Below are 16,637 nucleotides of genomic sequence, written 5' to 3'. Positions count from 1 at the left end.
GGCTTTGCTCGAGTTTGCAAGTTCTGACTTGCAATTCGCTGCTGTTTCCAAGTTCATTTTTGCTGGTAGAATAACTGACAAGTCTTATTTCTAAGGTTAATAGTGTGAAAGTAGTCTTTGTGCCTGTGGCGGCAGCAGGTAGCGGGCCCCCTGCCCAGCGCCCTGGGCTCCCGCCACCGCCAGCTCCCTGCCTGTGCTCACTCCTCACCTTTGTTTTCCCTCTGGCCCTTTCCAGGCATTCTTCTGCAGGGCTTATTTTCCTGCGCTCCCTCCCTCTACGGGGGCTGGTGCCGCGCCCTCTCCTCCTTTTACTAAATCCCCCAGCACGGGGCGCCTTCCCTGTCAGCGCCACGCCCTCTGCCCCTTCTCTCCTCCACCCTCCCTCCTGTCCAGCTTGTCCTCTGAATGTTGTCATGTTTCTTCTCCCCCTTTCCTCCTCTCCTCACTTATCCTTAGGCCGCTGCTTACCGTCTGGGTCGCCCTGCGTCTCACTGTGGATCCCTTTCATTCTCAGCACCGAAGCCTGTCCCCCAGGGCTCCCACCCTGCCCCTAAGTGGCCCAGACCACATGGACTTGAAGGAAGGCGCCTCCCAAACCACTCAAATCTTCTTTGTAAAAAGTGGCCGGCTCCTTTATTTGAGAGAGTGTCCGCTCCCACCCAAAACCAGGCACACAATCCAGGAGCAGTGGCCCTGGACCCTCAGCTGCTGGCCCTGGGGCACAGTTTCAGGGAAGAAACGCGGGGCCCCAAGGGGGTCACAGCACAGGCACTGCGGTGAAGGGGCTCCCGGCCCCGATTTGCACCTGGGGACGCTGAGGCACATAAAAGGGGGCCGTCTGCGTCCCACTGGCCCAGTACAGGCCTTGCAGCCCCAGGAGCATCTGCAGGTGGCTAGGAGCCTGCCAGGTGCTGGTGGAAGTAGAGGCCAAAGAGGCTGGAGAGCAGCTGGCAGGCAGCGGTCCACCAGACGAGGAAGGAGAGGACCCCGCGGAGGAAGAGGGGCGTGAGCAGGCTGCCCAGGACCTCAGTGATCCGGGCAGCCGTCTGCTGGGCCTCATCTTCCCCGGTGCCGGCCGGATGATCGTGGACTGAGGACAGGGTGGGGGGCAGTGGAGGGACCGGCCCCAGGCCCCAGGAGTAGTAGCCTGCGAAAAGTCAGGATGGAGAGGGTGATGGCCAGGGCGGGCTGGCCTCCTGGAGCCCCGGCTGCGCTGACCCTCACGGCACCTGCCCCGATCAGTCCCAGGAGGCCCTGCACCCTGCTCTGTCTCCCGACCCCACGTCAGCCTAGGCCCCGCCCGGCTCCAGCTCCAGGCCCTCGGGGCCCCACCTCCACCCCACCCGTCTCCGGCCCCAGGCCCCACCCCCACCCCGCTACAGCCGAACCCCGCCTCCACCCCACCCTAGAGCGGGGCCCTCCCCTCCCTACCCTCCGGGCCTTCCAGGCTCCGCCCACGCCCCTCCCCCACAGCCTGGCCCTGCCCCTGCCCCCCTGTAGCCGGAAAGGTTCCCTTCACGCCCCTCCCCGTTCTAATCCGGCCCCGCCTCTGCCCCGAGCCCCGCCCCTGGCCCTCCGGGCGGAATCCAGGCCCGCCTGCGCCCCGCCCACGCCACCTCTCACCCAGGGTCTTGAGCAGCAGCGTGCAGTTGAGGGTGAGGATGAGCGGCGTCAAGTACTGCAGGCTCACCACTGTAACGTAGCAGTAGACCCGCACCACCTGGTGGGCAGGCACAGTGACTACAGTGTGGGACCGTCTGGCCTCTGGGGGACTCCATGCCCAAGAAACAGGGGCCCCTGTTGCCTGAGCCCCAAGTTCGGACTCCGCCAGGGGCTCCCATACCCGCCTCTGGATCTCACGGGCCTCGATGCGGCCTGCCTCCCGCCGCAGCTGCTCCACGCGGGCCTTGGCCAGGCACAGATAAGCCTGTAGGTGAGGCCGGGTCACCGTCAGCCGCAGCAGGCACAGCGCCACCAGCACCCAGAGCCGTAACGAGTCGAAGGCCGAGTCCGACAGCCTGTGCGAAGGTAAGGGGGCTAGCAAGGCAGGCCCAGCCCCCGGATCTTACCGCAAGACTTTTGGCTCCTCCTGAGCCGCGGGGACTGGAGTACCCAGAGGGGTCCCCAGGTACCCTCCCTCCCAGCCCTGCCCGCATACGCACAGGGAGTAGGGCGTCCCCCCAAAGGGCGCCTGGTGCAGGAAGTCCCGTGCAATGGGCTTGGTCCAGAGCCACAGGACGAACAGTGGGGACAGGAAGCTGGTGTGCAGAAGGAACCTGGGGGCAAGGGTGCAGAGGGGTGAGTCCTAGGCACCCACCATCCCCCAGCTTCTCCCCCAGGCCCTCCAACCACCCGCCCCCAGCTGGCCCCCCACATAACTGCAGCATGGGCCTGCCTTCGGACATGGTCAGTGCATCCAGGTGGGTCTGGGCAAGGCGCAGGCCTGGGAAGGTGAGGAAGGCACCCAGCATGGAGCCCAAGACTGCCAGCCCTACGCGGATGGCCAGCTTGGCCAGAGGGAGCCTGGGGAGAAGAGAAGGGTCGGGGAGCCCCACAACCTGTCAGCAGCCTGCCTGCAGGTCACAGCCCGCCCCTGTCCCCCCTCCCTTCCCAGAACTCACGCCCAGTCCCAGCCCTGCATCTTCAGAAGTGGCTCCAAGTTCTGAGTCAGACTGGCCAGGCCTGGGGAAGACAAGGAAAGGGCGTGGCCTGGTGCATCCCTCGGGTCTCAGCGCCCACTCTGTGCCCCTCCCAGGTGTCCTTTGCTCCCCAGGTAGGAATGCACTGGTGGCAGCCAGGCCCTGTGCCAGGTGTAAGGAGAGCTTTGTGCTCTGGCTATATGCAGGTCTTTTTATTTATTTATTATTTTTTTATTAAGGTATCATTGATATACACTCTTATGAAGGTTTCACAAGAAAAACAATGTGAAATTCACCATTATTGAATCCCCCCCATACCCCATTGTAGTCACTGTCCGTCAGTGTAGCAGGATGCCACAGAGTCACTGTTTGTCTTCTCTGAGCTACATCGTCTTCCCTGTGACCCCACACACACCATGTGCACCAATCATGATCCCCACAACCCCTTCTCCCTCCCTCCTCACCCGCCCTCCCCTTTGGTAACTGCTAGTCCCTTCTTGGAATCTGGGAGTCTGCTGCTGTTTTGTTCCTTCAGTTTTGCTTCCTGTTTTACTCCACAAATGAGGGAAATCATTTGGTATTTGTCTTTCTCTGCCAAAGTTATTTCACTGAGCATAATACCCTCTAGCTCCATCCATGTTGTTGCAAATGGTAGGATATGTTTCTTTCTTATGGCTGAGTAGTATTCCATTGTATGTATGTACCACATCTTCTTGATCCATTCATTTACTGATGGACACTTAGGTTGCTTCCATATCTTGGCTATTGTAAATAGTGCTGTGATAAACATAGGGGTGCCTGTGTCTTTTTGAATCTGAGAAGTTGTTTTCTTGGGGTAAATTCTTAGGAGTGTTATTCCTGAGTCAAATGGTATTTCTATTTCTAGTTTTTGTGAGGAACCTCCATATTGCTTTCCACAATGGTTGAACTAGTTTACATTCCCACCAGCAGTGTAGGAGGGTTCCCCTTTCTCCACATCCTCGCCAGCATTTGTTGTTCCTAGTCTTTTCTATGTTGGCCATCCTAACTGGTGTGAGGGGATATCTCATTGTGGTTTTAATATGCACTTCCCTGATGATTAGCGATGTGAAGCATCTTTTCATGTTCCTGTTGGCCATCTGAATTTCTTCTTTGGCTAAGTGTCTATTCATATCTTCTGCCCACTTTTTATAGGGTTATTTGCTTTTTGGGTCTTGAGTGCAGCTCTTTTCAAAGAACAGAAGGTTCCAGGCAGACACTCATGATTGGACTGGGGGATCTGGGGACACTGAGTCTGAACTTCCTTGGATTATACCAGGAATCTGGAAAGGCATGCAAGAAGGTCTCCCACAGGAGAAAACAAAAGTTCTGGAAGAATCCTCAGTTCAGGCCCCTAGATTTTCCACAGAGTAAATGCAAGTAAGTAAGAGTTCACAACCAAAACTGCCACACACACAAGGAAACAGATCACCATAAAGGACAGTCAGAAGAAGAAAAAGAAGGTGATAACGATGAAGACAACAACAAAGAAGACCAAGAAGATGACGATGAAGATGAAGAAGAAGAAAGAAGAAAAAGAAGCTTAGACCCCCAAGGACTTCAGAAATTGGTGTTACCAGTTAGGTGTGAAATGCCTGAGGAAAATAAAAGTTGGAATCTGAGAACAGATGACATAAGGCTACCTCAGATAATGGGGTGGATTTGCAAAGGAACCAATTAAGCTCTTCCAAAGGGAAAATATAATTATTGAAATGATAATGTCAGGTAGCATATTACAGTCAAAGGAGGAATTGATAAATTGGATCTGTAGAAGTCACTCAGATTCCAACTTAGAAAGACAATGAGGAGGGAAATATGAAGGGAGATTGAGAGATAAGGAGGACAGAACAGAAAGTCCAGCAAAAGTCAGAGCCCCAGAGAGAGAGGAGAGGGACTGAAGGAAGAGAGGAGATATTGGAAGACCACAGTTTAGAAGTCTGCAAAATGGATGGTGCTCACAAAATATATCAAACCAGAAAAATACAAAGAAATCCATACCTAGACACACCATAGTTAAATTGGAATACCAAAAACAAACACATCACAAAGCAGCCAGGCAGTTAAGACAGATCATATTATATTACATTATATGACAGCCAATATCAACAGCAACAAGAGAAATGGAACAAACAGAAAGTCAGAAAGTAAGATAATAAAAATATAAAGCCAAACAGGCCAGTAATCACAATAAATATATGTGTATTAAAGTTTGAAGTTAAATGGTACAGGTGGTCAGACTGGATTGAGAATATCAGCTTTCTAAAGGAAACACCTCAACATAAGGTCACTGGAAGCTTGAAAGGATAGGGATATTTAAAAGATACAACAAATACTAACCAAAAGAAAGGTGTGCCTGTATATTTGAAAGTTGGTAAAAGATTAAATCTTAAAAGTTCTCATTATAAGAAAAAAGAAATTGTAACTATGTGGTGATGGATGTTAACTAGACGTATTGGAGTGGCCACATTTGTGATATATACAAATATCAAATCATTGCGTGTACACCTGAAACTAATATAATGTTATATGTCAGTTATATCTGAAAAAAAAAAAAGGTGGGGGTGGAGGAGAAAGCTGGAAAGGCTATGCTAATACCAGATAAACTAGACTAAGACAGAAGCATTTCTAGAATCAGAAGGGGTCAAATTATCAAGATAAAATGGCTGATTTTATGGAAGGATGAACTATAATGGAAAGATGGAAGATGTGGAAATTTTAAACTTTTAAAACACTTTGTCATTTAGCTCCAAAACATACAAAGAGAACACTGACAGAACAACTGGAGACACAGTGTTCCACTATCCGAGAGAGGCAAGTAACCCTTTAATGGCTGACAAAAAGTTAGGAAACATGGAGATATTAATTTACTGGACATATAGAGGCAGGGAGTATACTTTCTTTAAGCACACGTGGAATAGTCACAGAAGCTGACCACAGTCTTGGTCATAAGGCAAGTCTTAACAAATTTTAAAGCATTTATTTCAAACAGACCGCCTTCCGTAACCACAACACAATTAAGCTAGAAATGAATTAGAATTGTTGTAAAGTTCTATGTTTGAGGCTTTTGAAAAAGGTTAAAATGGAAACTTTAAAATACCTCAAACTGCATAATGAAAATAGAAATCAAAACGTAAAGACCAGACAAAAGTGGGACTCACTGACATATTTATAGCCGTAAATACTAAAAATAGAAATAGAAGAAACAGAAGATTAAAAAGCTAAGTAACCAACTAAGAAACTGGAAACAAGAAAAGAAAACCTACCAAGGCTGTAAAATCCATAGGTCCCATCTGAGCTGAAGGGGAAGTATTTGAAAGGATGAAAGAAAACCAAAAAGAATCCACAATTCACTAAAAATACAATTATTTAGCAAGGTTATTATTCTGTGGAAAACATTAATCTGATCCTCACCTCCTAACACAATAGTGAAAACTCCCAGGAATGTAAGGGTTTATGTGAAAAGCAAAACTTGAAAATTTGAAGAAAATAGAGAATGTCTTTCTGATAGTAGGAAAGGGACTTTCTTCAAGATAAAAATCAACTAAAATAATGAACTTTTCTTCATCAAAAGATAACCAGAATTGGGGATTGCAATTATTCTCAATGGTTTAGCCCAAAAATGTGTGGTGCATATGTGTGTATAAAGAAAACACAGCTGAGCCTTGAATAATATGGGCGTCTAGGGTACCAATCCCCTGTTACAGTAGAAAATCCTCGAATAAATTTTGACTCCCCCAAAAACTTTACTAATATCCTATTGTTGATTGGGAGCCTTACCAATAACATAAGCAGTTGATTAACACATATTTTATATGTTCTATCTCTTACACACTGTATTCTTGCAATAAAGTAAGTTAGAGTAACGATTGTTGCAAGTCTCCAAAAAAAATTGCAATACATTCATTGAAAAAAAAATCTGCTTATAAATGGATCTGTGTGGTTCAAACCCATGTTGTCCAACAGTCAGTTATAATGTAAATGTGGTCAAATGAACCTAGGTCAAGGGCATATTCATTAGAGGATTCTTCCAACTTCTCTGTAGGTTTGAATTTTTTTTAAATAAAACATTTGAGGGGAAACTTTTAAAGAAACAAAAAAACACTACAAAGAAAGTAAAAAGACACCTCACAAACTGGGAATTTAATCAATTCCAGGATACACTTTTTCCTCACATTTTAACTTCTTTAAAATTAAGATACATATGACAGTTCATGGCATGCAATAGTTTAAGTGACAAGTTTTTTAAAAATATTTTTTCAATGGTTCATGAAATAATGATGTATCAGATTTGATAGGAGGAAGTATGTTCAACACATGTAACAAAGCATGAGTATCCAGAATATATGAAGAAACTCTACAGATCATAAAGAAAAAAAATAAAAGAGAGAGAGACATAGCTCAGGAAAAACTTTACATTAGATTTGGAATGATTTCTTGGATGTGACACCAAAGTTACTGGCAACAAAAGGAAAAACAAACGGGACCTCATAAAAGTGAAATTTTTTTGTGTAGCAAAAGATACTATCAATGGAGTGAAAAGGCAATGCACAGAATGGGAGCAAATATTTGCAAATCATACCTCTGATGAGGGATTAATACCCAGAACATATAAAGAGCTCCTACAACAAAAAGCAAACAACCCAATTCAAAAATGGGCAAATGACTTAAACAGACATTTCTCCGAAGACGATATACAAATGATGATATACAAGCACATGAAAAGATGCTAAACATTACTAGTCATTAAGGAAACGCAAATCAAAACCACAATAAAATATCCCTTCACACCCACTAAGATGGCTACTCTTTAAAAAAAAAAAAAAACAGAAACAGAAAATAACAAATATTGGTGAAGATGTAGAGAATTTGGCACTCTTGGGCACTGCTGATGGTAATGCAATATGGTGCAGCCACTGCAGAAAACAGTTTGTTGGTTCTTCAGAAATTAAATATAAATTCACATAATCCAGCAATTCTACTTCTGGGTATGTACCTAAAAGAACTGAAAATAGGGTTCTGAAGAGATATTTGCACTCATGTTCATAGCAGCGGTATTCACAGTAGCCAAAACAAAGGAGTGACATAGGTGTCCATTGATGGATGAATGGATGAGTGAAAAGTGGTCTGTCTGTACAATGGAATATTACTTGGCCTTAAAAAGGAGGGGAATTCTGATACACACTAGAACTTGGATGAACCTTGAGGACATTATGCTCAATGAAGTAAAACAGTAACTAAAAAAAAAAAATACTGTATGATCCCACTCATATGAGGTTCCGAGAGGAGACAGATTCATTCAAACAGAAAGTAGATGGTGGGGGCCAGGGATTCGGGGAGGGGGAGGAGGAGTTAGTGTTTAATGGGGACAGTTTCAAATTTGCAAGATGAAAACTGTTCTGGAGATGGATGGTGGGGATGCTGCACAATAACGTGACTGGATTAATGCCGCTGAATTCTATACTTAAAAATGGCTAAGGTGAGAAATTTTATGTCATGCATATTTTACCACAATAAAAATTTGGAAAAAAACACACACCATATACAGCCCAAAAGAAAAATGGGTGACAATATGAACAGGCTTTTCATAGAAGAGGAAACATGAATCATCAGTAAACAGGAAAAGATGCCAGAAACCAGACAACCAGAGAAATGCATGTTAAGACCAAAAAGAGCACTGTTCTACAAGACCAGACGGACAAAAATCAAGCACTTTTCATAGATCTCGAGTTATTTATACCTTGCTGTCCCCTTGGGAGGCTGGTTCAGCCACCACCCTGCCTTTCAAGCAGGGACGCTGAGGCAGAGGGTGGGGCAACCTCGCCCATTCTCACATGCAGAGTGGCCCGGACTCAGTGGGCAGCCTGAGCCCAGAATCCACTGGCCCCCAAACTATGGAGTTGGTGGGTGCAGGAAGGAAATTACTCTGAAAAATACAGAGGTACCACCTTATAAAGTGGTGCTTTGTAAGTACCCACAGTCCCCAAATCCTGTGCCTGTAACAAATACCTGCACGTGTGTATGAGGAAACAAGAATGTTTCCAGTAGGCCCTGTGAAAAAGCTAAAATTTAGAAATCATATGAAGGACCAGCAACAGGACAATGGATAAATAAAGACAAGTGGAATCTCACAAAAGACCATCGTACATCTGCGACAGGAGAAGAACCGAAGCCACATAGATGGACACAGCCCTGTTTTGTAAACGAATAGCAAGGAAGGAAAGCACACAGTGGAAGGTTACACGTTGGCTGAGGCCATCAACGGCAACCACAGAAAGGAAAACCAGACCGTGGATGCTTTAGGGGCAGAAATACATGTGATGAAACTATTTTTTTTAAAGGCAAAGGAATCATAAATACAAAATTTGAGAATCTGGCTGGGTCTGGGAGTAAGAGAGGACGGCAGTGGGATCAGGAAGGAGCACCAGGGACCTGGAGAAGCGCTAGGAATGTTCTAGTTCTTATTTGAGAAGTGAGTTCATGGGTATTTAACATTATTATGTTGTTTTGTAATATACATATGAATGCTCTTTTATATATGTCAAACATTATTAATTTTAAAGATTGAAAAGTGAGGAGACTTGGTGAAGATATGAGCTGAAGGAGTCAGTAGGGCCATGTGGACCATAGAGAAAACTCTGGTCTTTACCCGAAGGCCCTTAGCTAAGTGGCTAGTGGAACAAGCCACTTAAACTCCACCCTCACCAGCTTACAGTAGCTTACATGACCCCGTGCCCCAGACTGACTTAGCATCTGATATCAGGCAGAGAAAAGACACGATCCAAATTATGTTTTCAAAAGATCATTAAAGGAATAAAGTCAAAAGAAAAATGGGGAACTAAGAAAAAAATAATTGCAACTCCTATCACACACAAAGGCTAATTTCCTTAATGTATAAAGAGCTCCTACAAACCAATAAAAGGGTCAACAACCTAGTAGAAAACTGGGCCAAAGAACAGACCTTTTCTGGAAGAGAGCTAGAAATAACTCTTCAACATAGGAAAAGATGCTCAACCTCACTATATTCACACCCACCAGATGACCCAATGTTGAAAGTCTGAGGAAACACATTGGAGCGGATATAGGGAAACAGGCACATTCATAAATCTTTTCCTGAAGGGCAATTTGCAACATTATCAAAACTACAAACGCCCTTTCTTGTGCAGGGCCACAGGCACATGGCTATTCCTGTACAGTAATGTTGTATAACCACATGGTATTGTGCAAACACCATCCATAAAATGAAATACCATGTAGCCGTTACAACAAATGACACTGTATGTAGCATCAAGGGACGACCTCTCCAGTATTGTTTTTAAGGGAAAAAGACAAGGTGTAGAGCCATATACACTATCATTTCGTATGAATAAAAGAAAGTGGTGGCCTAGGTTTCCTCTTGGAAGAACTACGGTGGAACGGTGATTATACTCTATGTATATCCTCTTGTACTTTATGAATTTTGTAACATTTGCCTATTTCCTCTCACAAAGTTGATTACAATAGGTAAATGTCAAATCACTGCAGCTGCTGAGTAGAGGACAGACTGGAGGGTGTGCCCGCATGGAGAGCTGCAGCCACAGGTGACCATCAGAGATGGTGAGACGTGTGTCCTCTTATCCCCAGAGCCCAGGGGGGCGCCCAGGGAGGCAACCACCTGTGGAGACTGCTCAGGAGTCTCCTCCTACTTACTATGTGCTAGTGGAACAAGCCACTTAAACCCCACCCTCCCTAGCTTGCAGTAGCTTACACGACCCCATGCCCCTGACTGACTGCACCTACCTGGCTCCAGGCCCAGCTCCAGGGTCTCCTCTCGCACCACCTGAACCAGCATGGCCAGGAGCAGGAAGAGGAAGGCGAAGGTGAGGCAGACGGAGCGCTCGCCCCCCTCCTCCGCGCTGAAGTACAACCAGGTCACCGTCAGGAACACCTTGCTGGGGGTGGGGCTAAGGAGGTCTTGAACACCTGTAGCACCCCCCGACCCTCTGCCGCCTCCTCCCAGCAGCCTCCCAGCCCCAGAGCACAAGCATCGGTGTCTGGGTTTGGAGACTCAGCGAGCAGAGGAGTGATCAAGGAGAGTGAGCCGTTCATCAAGGCCAGGATCTAAGGCCCAGGACTGCCCGCTCCTGTGGCAGCAGCGTGCGGTGTGCTGGTGGCAGGACACCTGGGCCAGGCCTCCAGCTTCGCCTCATCACCCCACCTGTGACCAGTTAGAGATGGCCACCAAGTCTGTCTTTTCAGGAGGTCCCACCACCCCAACCCGCCTAGGCACCCCCCAGCTGCATCCCCCAGCATGCAGTTTTCCTGTTCTTCTGAGAAGCTATCAGATACACGAGGACTGCATCTGTGATCTGTCCTCAGAGAGACCCTTGGGGCTTTCAGGAACCAGTGTGAACTTCAAGATGGGCTTCCCTTTCTCACAAGCCTATTCCACAAGGACACTGTTTCCAGCTTTTGGTTCTCAGAGTCATAGGTCTGCCTTGGCCCTCCATGCAGCTGAATAAAAATATTGCAGAGAGCTCTCTTTGCATACCCTTGTGTCTGGGCTGGCCCCGTGCCTTGCTTTGACCAAGAGAATGGACAAGGACAGGGGTGGGCTGAGTTGGGCAAAGTCTCAGGCGGCCTGCAACAACCCCTCTTCCTTGCTAGCACCCCTGCTGTGATGAGGAAGCTTGGCCCAGCCTGCTGGAAGGCAGGGCCACTTGGAGATGAGGTGGCCCAGCTGAGCCCAGCCATGAAAACAATAGTGGAAGTTTTGAACTCTGGGGAGGTTTGTAGCACAGCAGCTGATAACCGATGCACCAATTTAGGGCAGTCAGGGAAGCTGGAGTCTGGGTCCCACCTCCCTCCCACCTCCTCCGCGCAGGGATCCAGGAGGAAGGATACATGCAGAAGGCAACAGTGAGCAGACACCAAAACACAGCGATGTTGGTTTCCTTCGCTGGACCCACCACATAGTAGTAGACCTCTGTGAAGAGGTACATGCCGCCCGAGTACACAGCAAAGTCCACAAACCATTGGTACTCCAGGAAGAAACGCAGAACTGGGGGGAGTATGCAGCTCAGCCTCCCACCCAGCACCCAGCCAGCCCAGGGTGTTCCCCAACCAAACCCACCAGGGTGTGGGCCAAGGGAAGGGCACGGGGCACCCAGCTGGGCTGTTACCGAGGGCATCCACAGCTGTGAGGGGACAGGTCTTCAGCTTGAAAGGGGCGGCTCGGGGCACAGACAGTGGCTTCTCCTCGCTGTAGCCATTGGCCCACCTGGCAGGGGTGGTGGTGGTGGCTGGAGCTGCTTCCTGTTCTCCCCTCCCCAGCCAGCCACGGCAGCCCACCCCACCCCAGCCTGGGAGGCACCGCCATGACCACCTCAGAGCCCTGGAAGTGCTGGTCTTGGAGGAACATTCTCCCCCAGCGGGTCTCCTCTGGACAGCAGGGCACCACCCACCCACAGGGCTGACCCATCTAATGGCCACTGGAGGAAACCAGTGAATGACAGCAACCATCTCCTCAGCCTGGGGTGTCCCCGCTTGCCCTCTGTGCCCAGAGCAATGCCTGGAAGTGGGCAGGGCAGGCCCCAGGCGGCCTCACTCACCGCTCCTTTCTGCCTCTGGGCCTCTGCTTCCCCTCCAGGGCCCGAAGCTCTTCCTCGGAAGGGTGCTTGTATCGGAACAGACTGAGGGCCAAGATAGTCAGTCAGGAGAGCTCAGGCATGGGGAGATGGAGGCAGTGAACCCTAAAACCCTGGACTGGAGTCAGAGGGAGGGTTGGCCCCAAAACTCCTGTGGTCAGGATGTGCAGGGGTCATGGAAGGCTGGGGAGGCCAGGGAGGTGGGCTGGGGCTTGGCTGGGGGAAGCTCTGGGGAGAGGTGGGGTGGGGTGAGGGAGCCTGAATCCTCTGGTGACTTCTGGTTGAGCAGGTAGCTACTCTGTCCTGGAGAGAGAGCTCAGTTTCCCCCAGATCTCAGAAAGGCTCCCAGACTCAACAGTGACAAAAAGCATTGTAGGAAAGAGATCTACAGGGAGCCTTAGGGTGGAAGGGGGGTTGGATTACAGGAAGGCAGTGGGGAAGCTGCTGCTCCCGAGGGTGGCGATGCGGTCTCCCACGTGTGGACATCTGGCAAGAGGGATCCAATTGTGAGCTTCAAATATATGCCGCTATTGTACGCCAGGTATATCTCAATACAGTTTTTTTTTTAAAAGACCAAGCCCAGGTCGGCTCTTGGAGGCAGTGAGGGGGCGGGGCTCGACGGGGCCCCTCCCACAGGCTCACCTGCCATTGCAGAGCAGCCAGCGCGCGAAGGAGCAGTGCGGAGCCAGCCTATGCATGAGGGTAGCAGCGAGCAGGGTCATCACCAGCTGCACTCCAAGGACCGCCTGAGGGGAGAGGTATAAACGGCAGTGCCCGCCCGAAGGTCACACGCACACTGGCTGGGAACCCAGGCTATTTATAGAGACGCCAGGCCAGGTGGGGAGGCAGCTCCCTGGCTCCAGCTGCATCCTGGGGAAAGGGCCTGGGGTAGGCTCAGACCCGACGCAGGGAGTCCCCACTGAGCGTGGATCCCTTACGCCACCTACTCCCCACCTAGCTGGGGTGTAGCGTGGCGGAGAGCACGCGCCGGAGCAGAGACTGGGGTTCCTTCCAGCCTCTGCTTTGAATCTCAGATATTAATCTTCCTGAGCCTCCGTTTACGAATCTGGAAGTGGGGTGCTTAGTACTTTGTTTCATGTAGTCACGACCACCTTCTGGAGGTGAAAGCCTAGCACACACCCACGGAAGCACCTCCTCTCACGGTCCCATTCACGTACCAACTATGTCTTGGGTGGGCTTCTAGCTTCAGTGTTCACCTCGGTGGGTCCGTCCCTGTCTTCCCCCTCTTACATTATTCCGGATGGCTCCACCTCCCCGTTCTCCCTCCAATTCGTGAACAACCTCCTTGGAAAGCCGTCTATTTATAGCCACTACCTTTTTCAGGATAAAGACTTAACACATTTGAGCAGGATGACTTTTTTTCTATTCTTTTGTTGATTTTTTTTTTTTTTGGTATCATTAATCTACAATTACATGAGGAACATTATGTTTACTAGGCTCCCCCCTTCACCAAGTCCCCCCAACAAACTCCATTACAGTCACTGTCCATCTGCGTAGAAAGATGCTGTAGAGTCACTACTTGTCTTCTCTGTGTTGTGCAGCCCTCCCCATGTCACCCCCCCCACATTATACATGCTAATCGTAATGCCCCCTTTCTTTTTCCCCCTTATCCCTCCCTTCCCCCCCACCCTCCCCAGTCCCTTTCCCTTTGGTAGTAACTGTTAGTCCATTCTTGGGCTCTGTGATTCTGCTGCTGTTTTGTTCCTTCAGTTTTTTCTTTGTTCTTACACTGACTTTTTTTTTAAGTAGGAATTTTCTCACCAAATTCTGTGTAACAACCTTTAAACAACAATTCATAACATGTTTTTATACACTTACTTAAAAAAGCTTTAGAATTAATGTTTTCAGTAAGTCTGAAGCTAAAGCTGGGTTTTCCTGCTTGAATGCAGTAAATACCGATTTGCTATCAGTAATTATGTAATTATGTAAAATTATGTGCTCAGGAGAGCTGTCTTCTAGTCCTATGATATTATAATTAGCAATTAAAATGAAATAAAGGTAACTTTAATATCAAAATAAATTATTAAATTACCCTTTAATCAGGCAAAAATAAGCTAACTTTAATAGGAAAAGCTCCAGTGTGATGTATACCGGGCCTAGCACTGTAATTCAGAGTGGCTGCTGAGAAATCCATCATTAAAATAATGGACTATGAGGTGGTTTCTCTAGGCCTGTGACTTCTCAACTGAGGCCAGAAATATTTTTTCAGTAACGAGGATGGGGCGCTATCTTTCTGGTCTGTAAATCTTACCAGACTCCTACACTTACTGCGCACCACCCCCAGCACCGAACTGCGCGGGGAGCTCATGCCCACTCCAGGCCTACTGGGCTGGGCCTCTCCGCGGCCCCGCCCCTGCTCCTGGGACCCCTCCTCCGCTCCTCCCCGCGCCCCCAGCACTTCACACCAGCCGCGCTCTGAACTTGAGAATCTCGGAGCTCGGCCGCTGGCCCTTCTCTTCCCTCTGCCCTCTCCTCTGTGACCCCATCCCCTGGCAGGATTTTAACCACCCACCGCTCCAAGCGCACGGGCACCTCCAGCCTGGACCTCTCTGCCAATCTCAGATCATCTCTGCTCCAGGTCCTTCCAGGAGGCCCAGGTCAACATCTAACTCTGCTCCACAGCCTGAAAGGCCTGGTGGGCCTGGCTGGCTCAAGGCCACCCTGTCTCCCTGCACGGTTCTTTCCCAGGCCCTTCCGGAGTCCAACCAGTCAGGTGTCAGGGGCCCTCCCAGACCCCCGGGCTCTCGGTCACTGACTCCATTACCCTCCGAAAGCTCCCAGGGAGGGGACCATGGTTCAAACTGCAGTCCCAGTACTTAGGACAGGAAGGACGACGGAATGATGGAGGGAAGGGAGAAAGAAAAGCATCCTTCCCTCCACCTGAAGCGCTGGAGGTCTGTCAAGGATGTTGCCCACGCCTGGCTCCCAGCAGCCTCTGGTCTTGGCGTCCTCTCTTCACAGATCTCCAAAGATCTGGAGCCTCCCATTAGTTCATGGCTCTCCCCTGCTCAACGCCTTTCCCTGGATCTAAGATCCCAGAATCTAACACCAATGCGACTGACTTTCCTCAATCCTGTTCCCAGAACCCCTACTCTCACCTCCTCCAGCGTCCCACAGCCCGCCCCAGAATGATGCCTTTTCCATCAATTGCCCTTACTTCAGGCCCACCCCCAACGCCCCTCCTTGGAGATCCCCGCAGGCAGGGTCAGTCCGCCTTCAGGAGCCCTCCCACTGTCCAGTCGGAACCCCCAGGGATTGGGGGTTCGTCCCTCGCCCCGCACCAGCCTGAACCGTAGTGGCTGGTCTAAGTCTGCATTACAAACCCAGTGGGTGGGACCCAGAGCCACGTGAGACCTGAGGGTTCTAACTGTGCGGTTGCCAGTTCTGGGACCCTTGCCCGCCCTGAAGCCACCCAGATCCCCTTGGCCTGTTCCCTCCTCTCAGCGTGCTCCCTCGCCGGTCCAAACACCCCAGTATACCCTTCGCGACCCCACTGGACCCCACCGACGCTGCCACGCACCCACCCCTCACATTTCGGCAGGACCCCCGTCGCCAGAGGGGGACCCAGCCAGACTCCAGACCTCCCTCGAAAGGCTCCGAACGTGCTCAGGTCCCTAGGCCCCTCTCCAGGCCCACGACCCCTCGACAAGACCTCTGGTCCCTAGAGGGTCTCCAGAGACTTGCCCGAAGCTCAGAACTCTCAGGGCCTTTCGGTCCCCTAAGCACGACCCACGACCCCACAGAGGTCTTGCAGCGCGACTGTGACCCCAGAGAGGGACACACGGGCCTCGGCGCAACCCAGGGTCCTTCAGAGCCCCCAATCCCCACAGAGGGATTCCTGTTCCCTCGGTGTCTCCCTGGAGCCCCTCGGCGGGACCCCCGGCCTCTCAGGGCCCCTCATGCAGAGGGCCGCCGGCTCACCATGTAGCTGGACCGAGCGAGGTACGCTGTCCCACGGGCCTGGGGCTCCGGGCACCTCGGGGGGAACTTCACCAATCAGAGCCCGACTCTGTTCTGACAAACAGCCCGTGTCACCAATCATCCAGCTTGAAGCCAGACTCACGAGGGACAAGGGGTCGCTAGCACTGCATGCCGGTAGTTGTAGTTCGGAGACGCTCTAGCGCTCAGACCGAGGTTGAGTTAAGAGCGTGTCTGGGACCCTTATGTGGCCGGCCTCTCCGAGACTTGGTCTTCTCACCTGTACTTGTCTCGCAAGTCACAGGTGAATAAACATTCTGTCATTCACGTACTGTCTCCCTCTGGAGGGTTCTGCGTGTGGAACTCCCCTGATCAAGAACATTGAATGGCTCCCACTAACTAGACTCCCAAGTGCTCA

The 16,637-nt window shown here is 49.9% G+C and overlaps 1 protein-coding gene and 1 long non-coding RNA gene across 5 annotated transcripts; one reads left to right on the top strand and one right to left on the bottom strand.

The window, feature by feature from the left end:
• Nucleotides 1-607: 607 nt before the first annotated feature.
• TMEM161A (transmembrane protein 161A) lies at nt 608-16,320 on the bottom strand. 2 transcript variants are annotated; one of them, XM_017642275.3, is made up of 12 exons: nt 16,223-16,320; nt 12,923-13,026; nt 12,245-12,325; nt 11,816-11,913; nt 11,538-11,694; nt 10,434-10,585; nt 2,622-2,682; nt 2,380-2,523; nt 2,163-2,276; nt 1,844-2,018; nt 1,624-1,720; nt 608-1,147 (listed from the first exon to the last, which is right to left on the bottom strand). In XM_017642275.3, the coding sequence occupies exons 1-12, from the start codon at nt 16,223-16,225 to the stop codon at nt 894-896; spliced, it is 1,440 nt and encodes a 479-aa protein (XP_017497764.1). In that variant the 5' UTR covers nt 16,226-16,320; the 3' UTR covers nt 608-893. The 2 variants fall into 2 exon arrangements, with proteins under 2 accessions (XP_017497764.1, XP_073076366.1); XM_073220265.1 differs by having other exon boundaries at nt 1,624-2,018.
• On the top strand, nt 1,860-11,191 carry LOC108385010 (uncharacterized). Of its 3 annotated transcripts, none has more exons than XR_012124477.1 (4): nt 1,860-2,028; nt 10,145-10,234; nt 10,444-10,564; nt 10,657-11,191. It is a non-coding gene; the product is annotated as an uncharacterized lncRNA (long non-coding RNA). The 3 variants fall into 3 exon arrangements; XR_005055308.2 differs by having other exon boundaries at nt 10,145-10,250; XR_012124476.1 differs by having other exon boundaries at nt 10,145-10,250; nt 10,654-11,191.
• Nucleotides 16,321-16,637: the final 317 nt, after the last annotated feature.

This window comes from Manis javanica, chromosome 13 (assembly GCF_040802235.1).
Source record: "Manis javanica isolate MJ-LG chromosome 13, MJ_LKY, whole genome shotgun sequence".
Lineage (NCBI taxonomy): Eukaryota > Metazoa > Chordata > Mammalia > Pholidota > Manidae > Manis > Manis javanica.
This window is presented reverse-complemented; position numbering and strand designations above follow the sequence as displayed.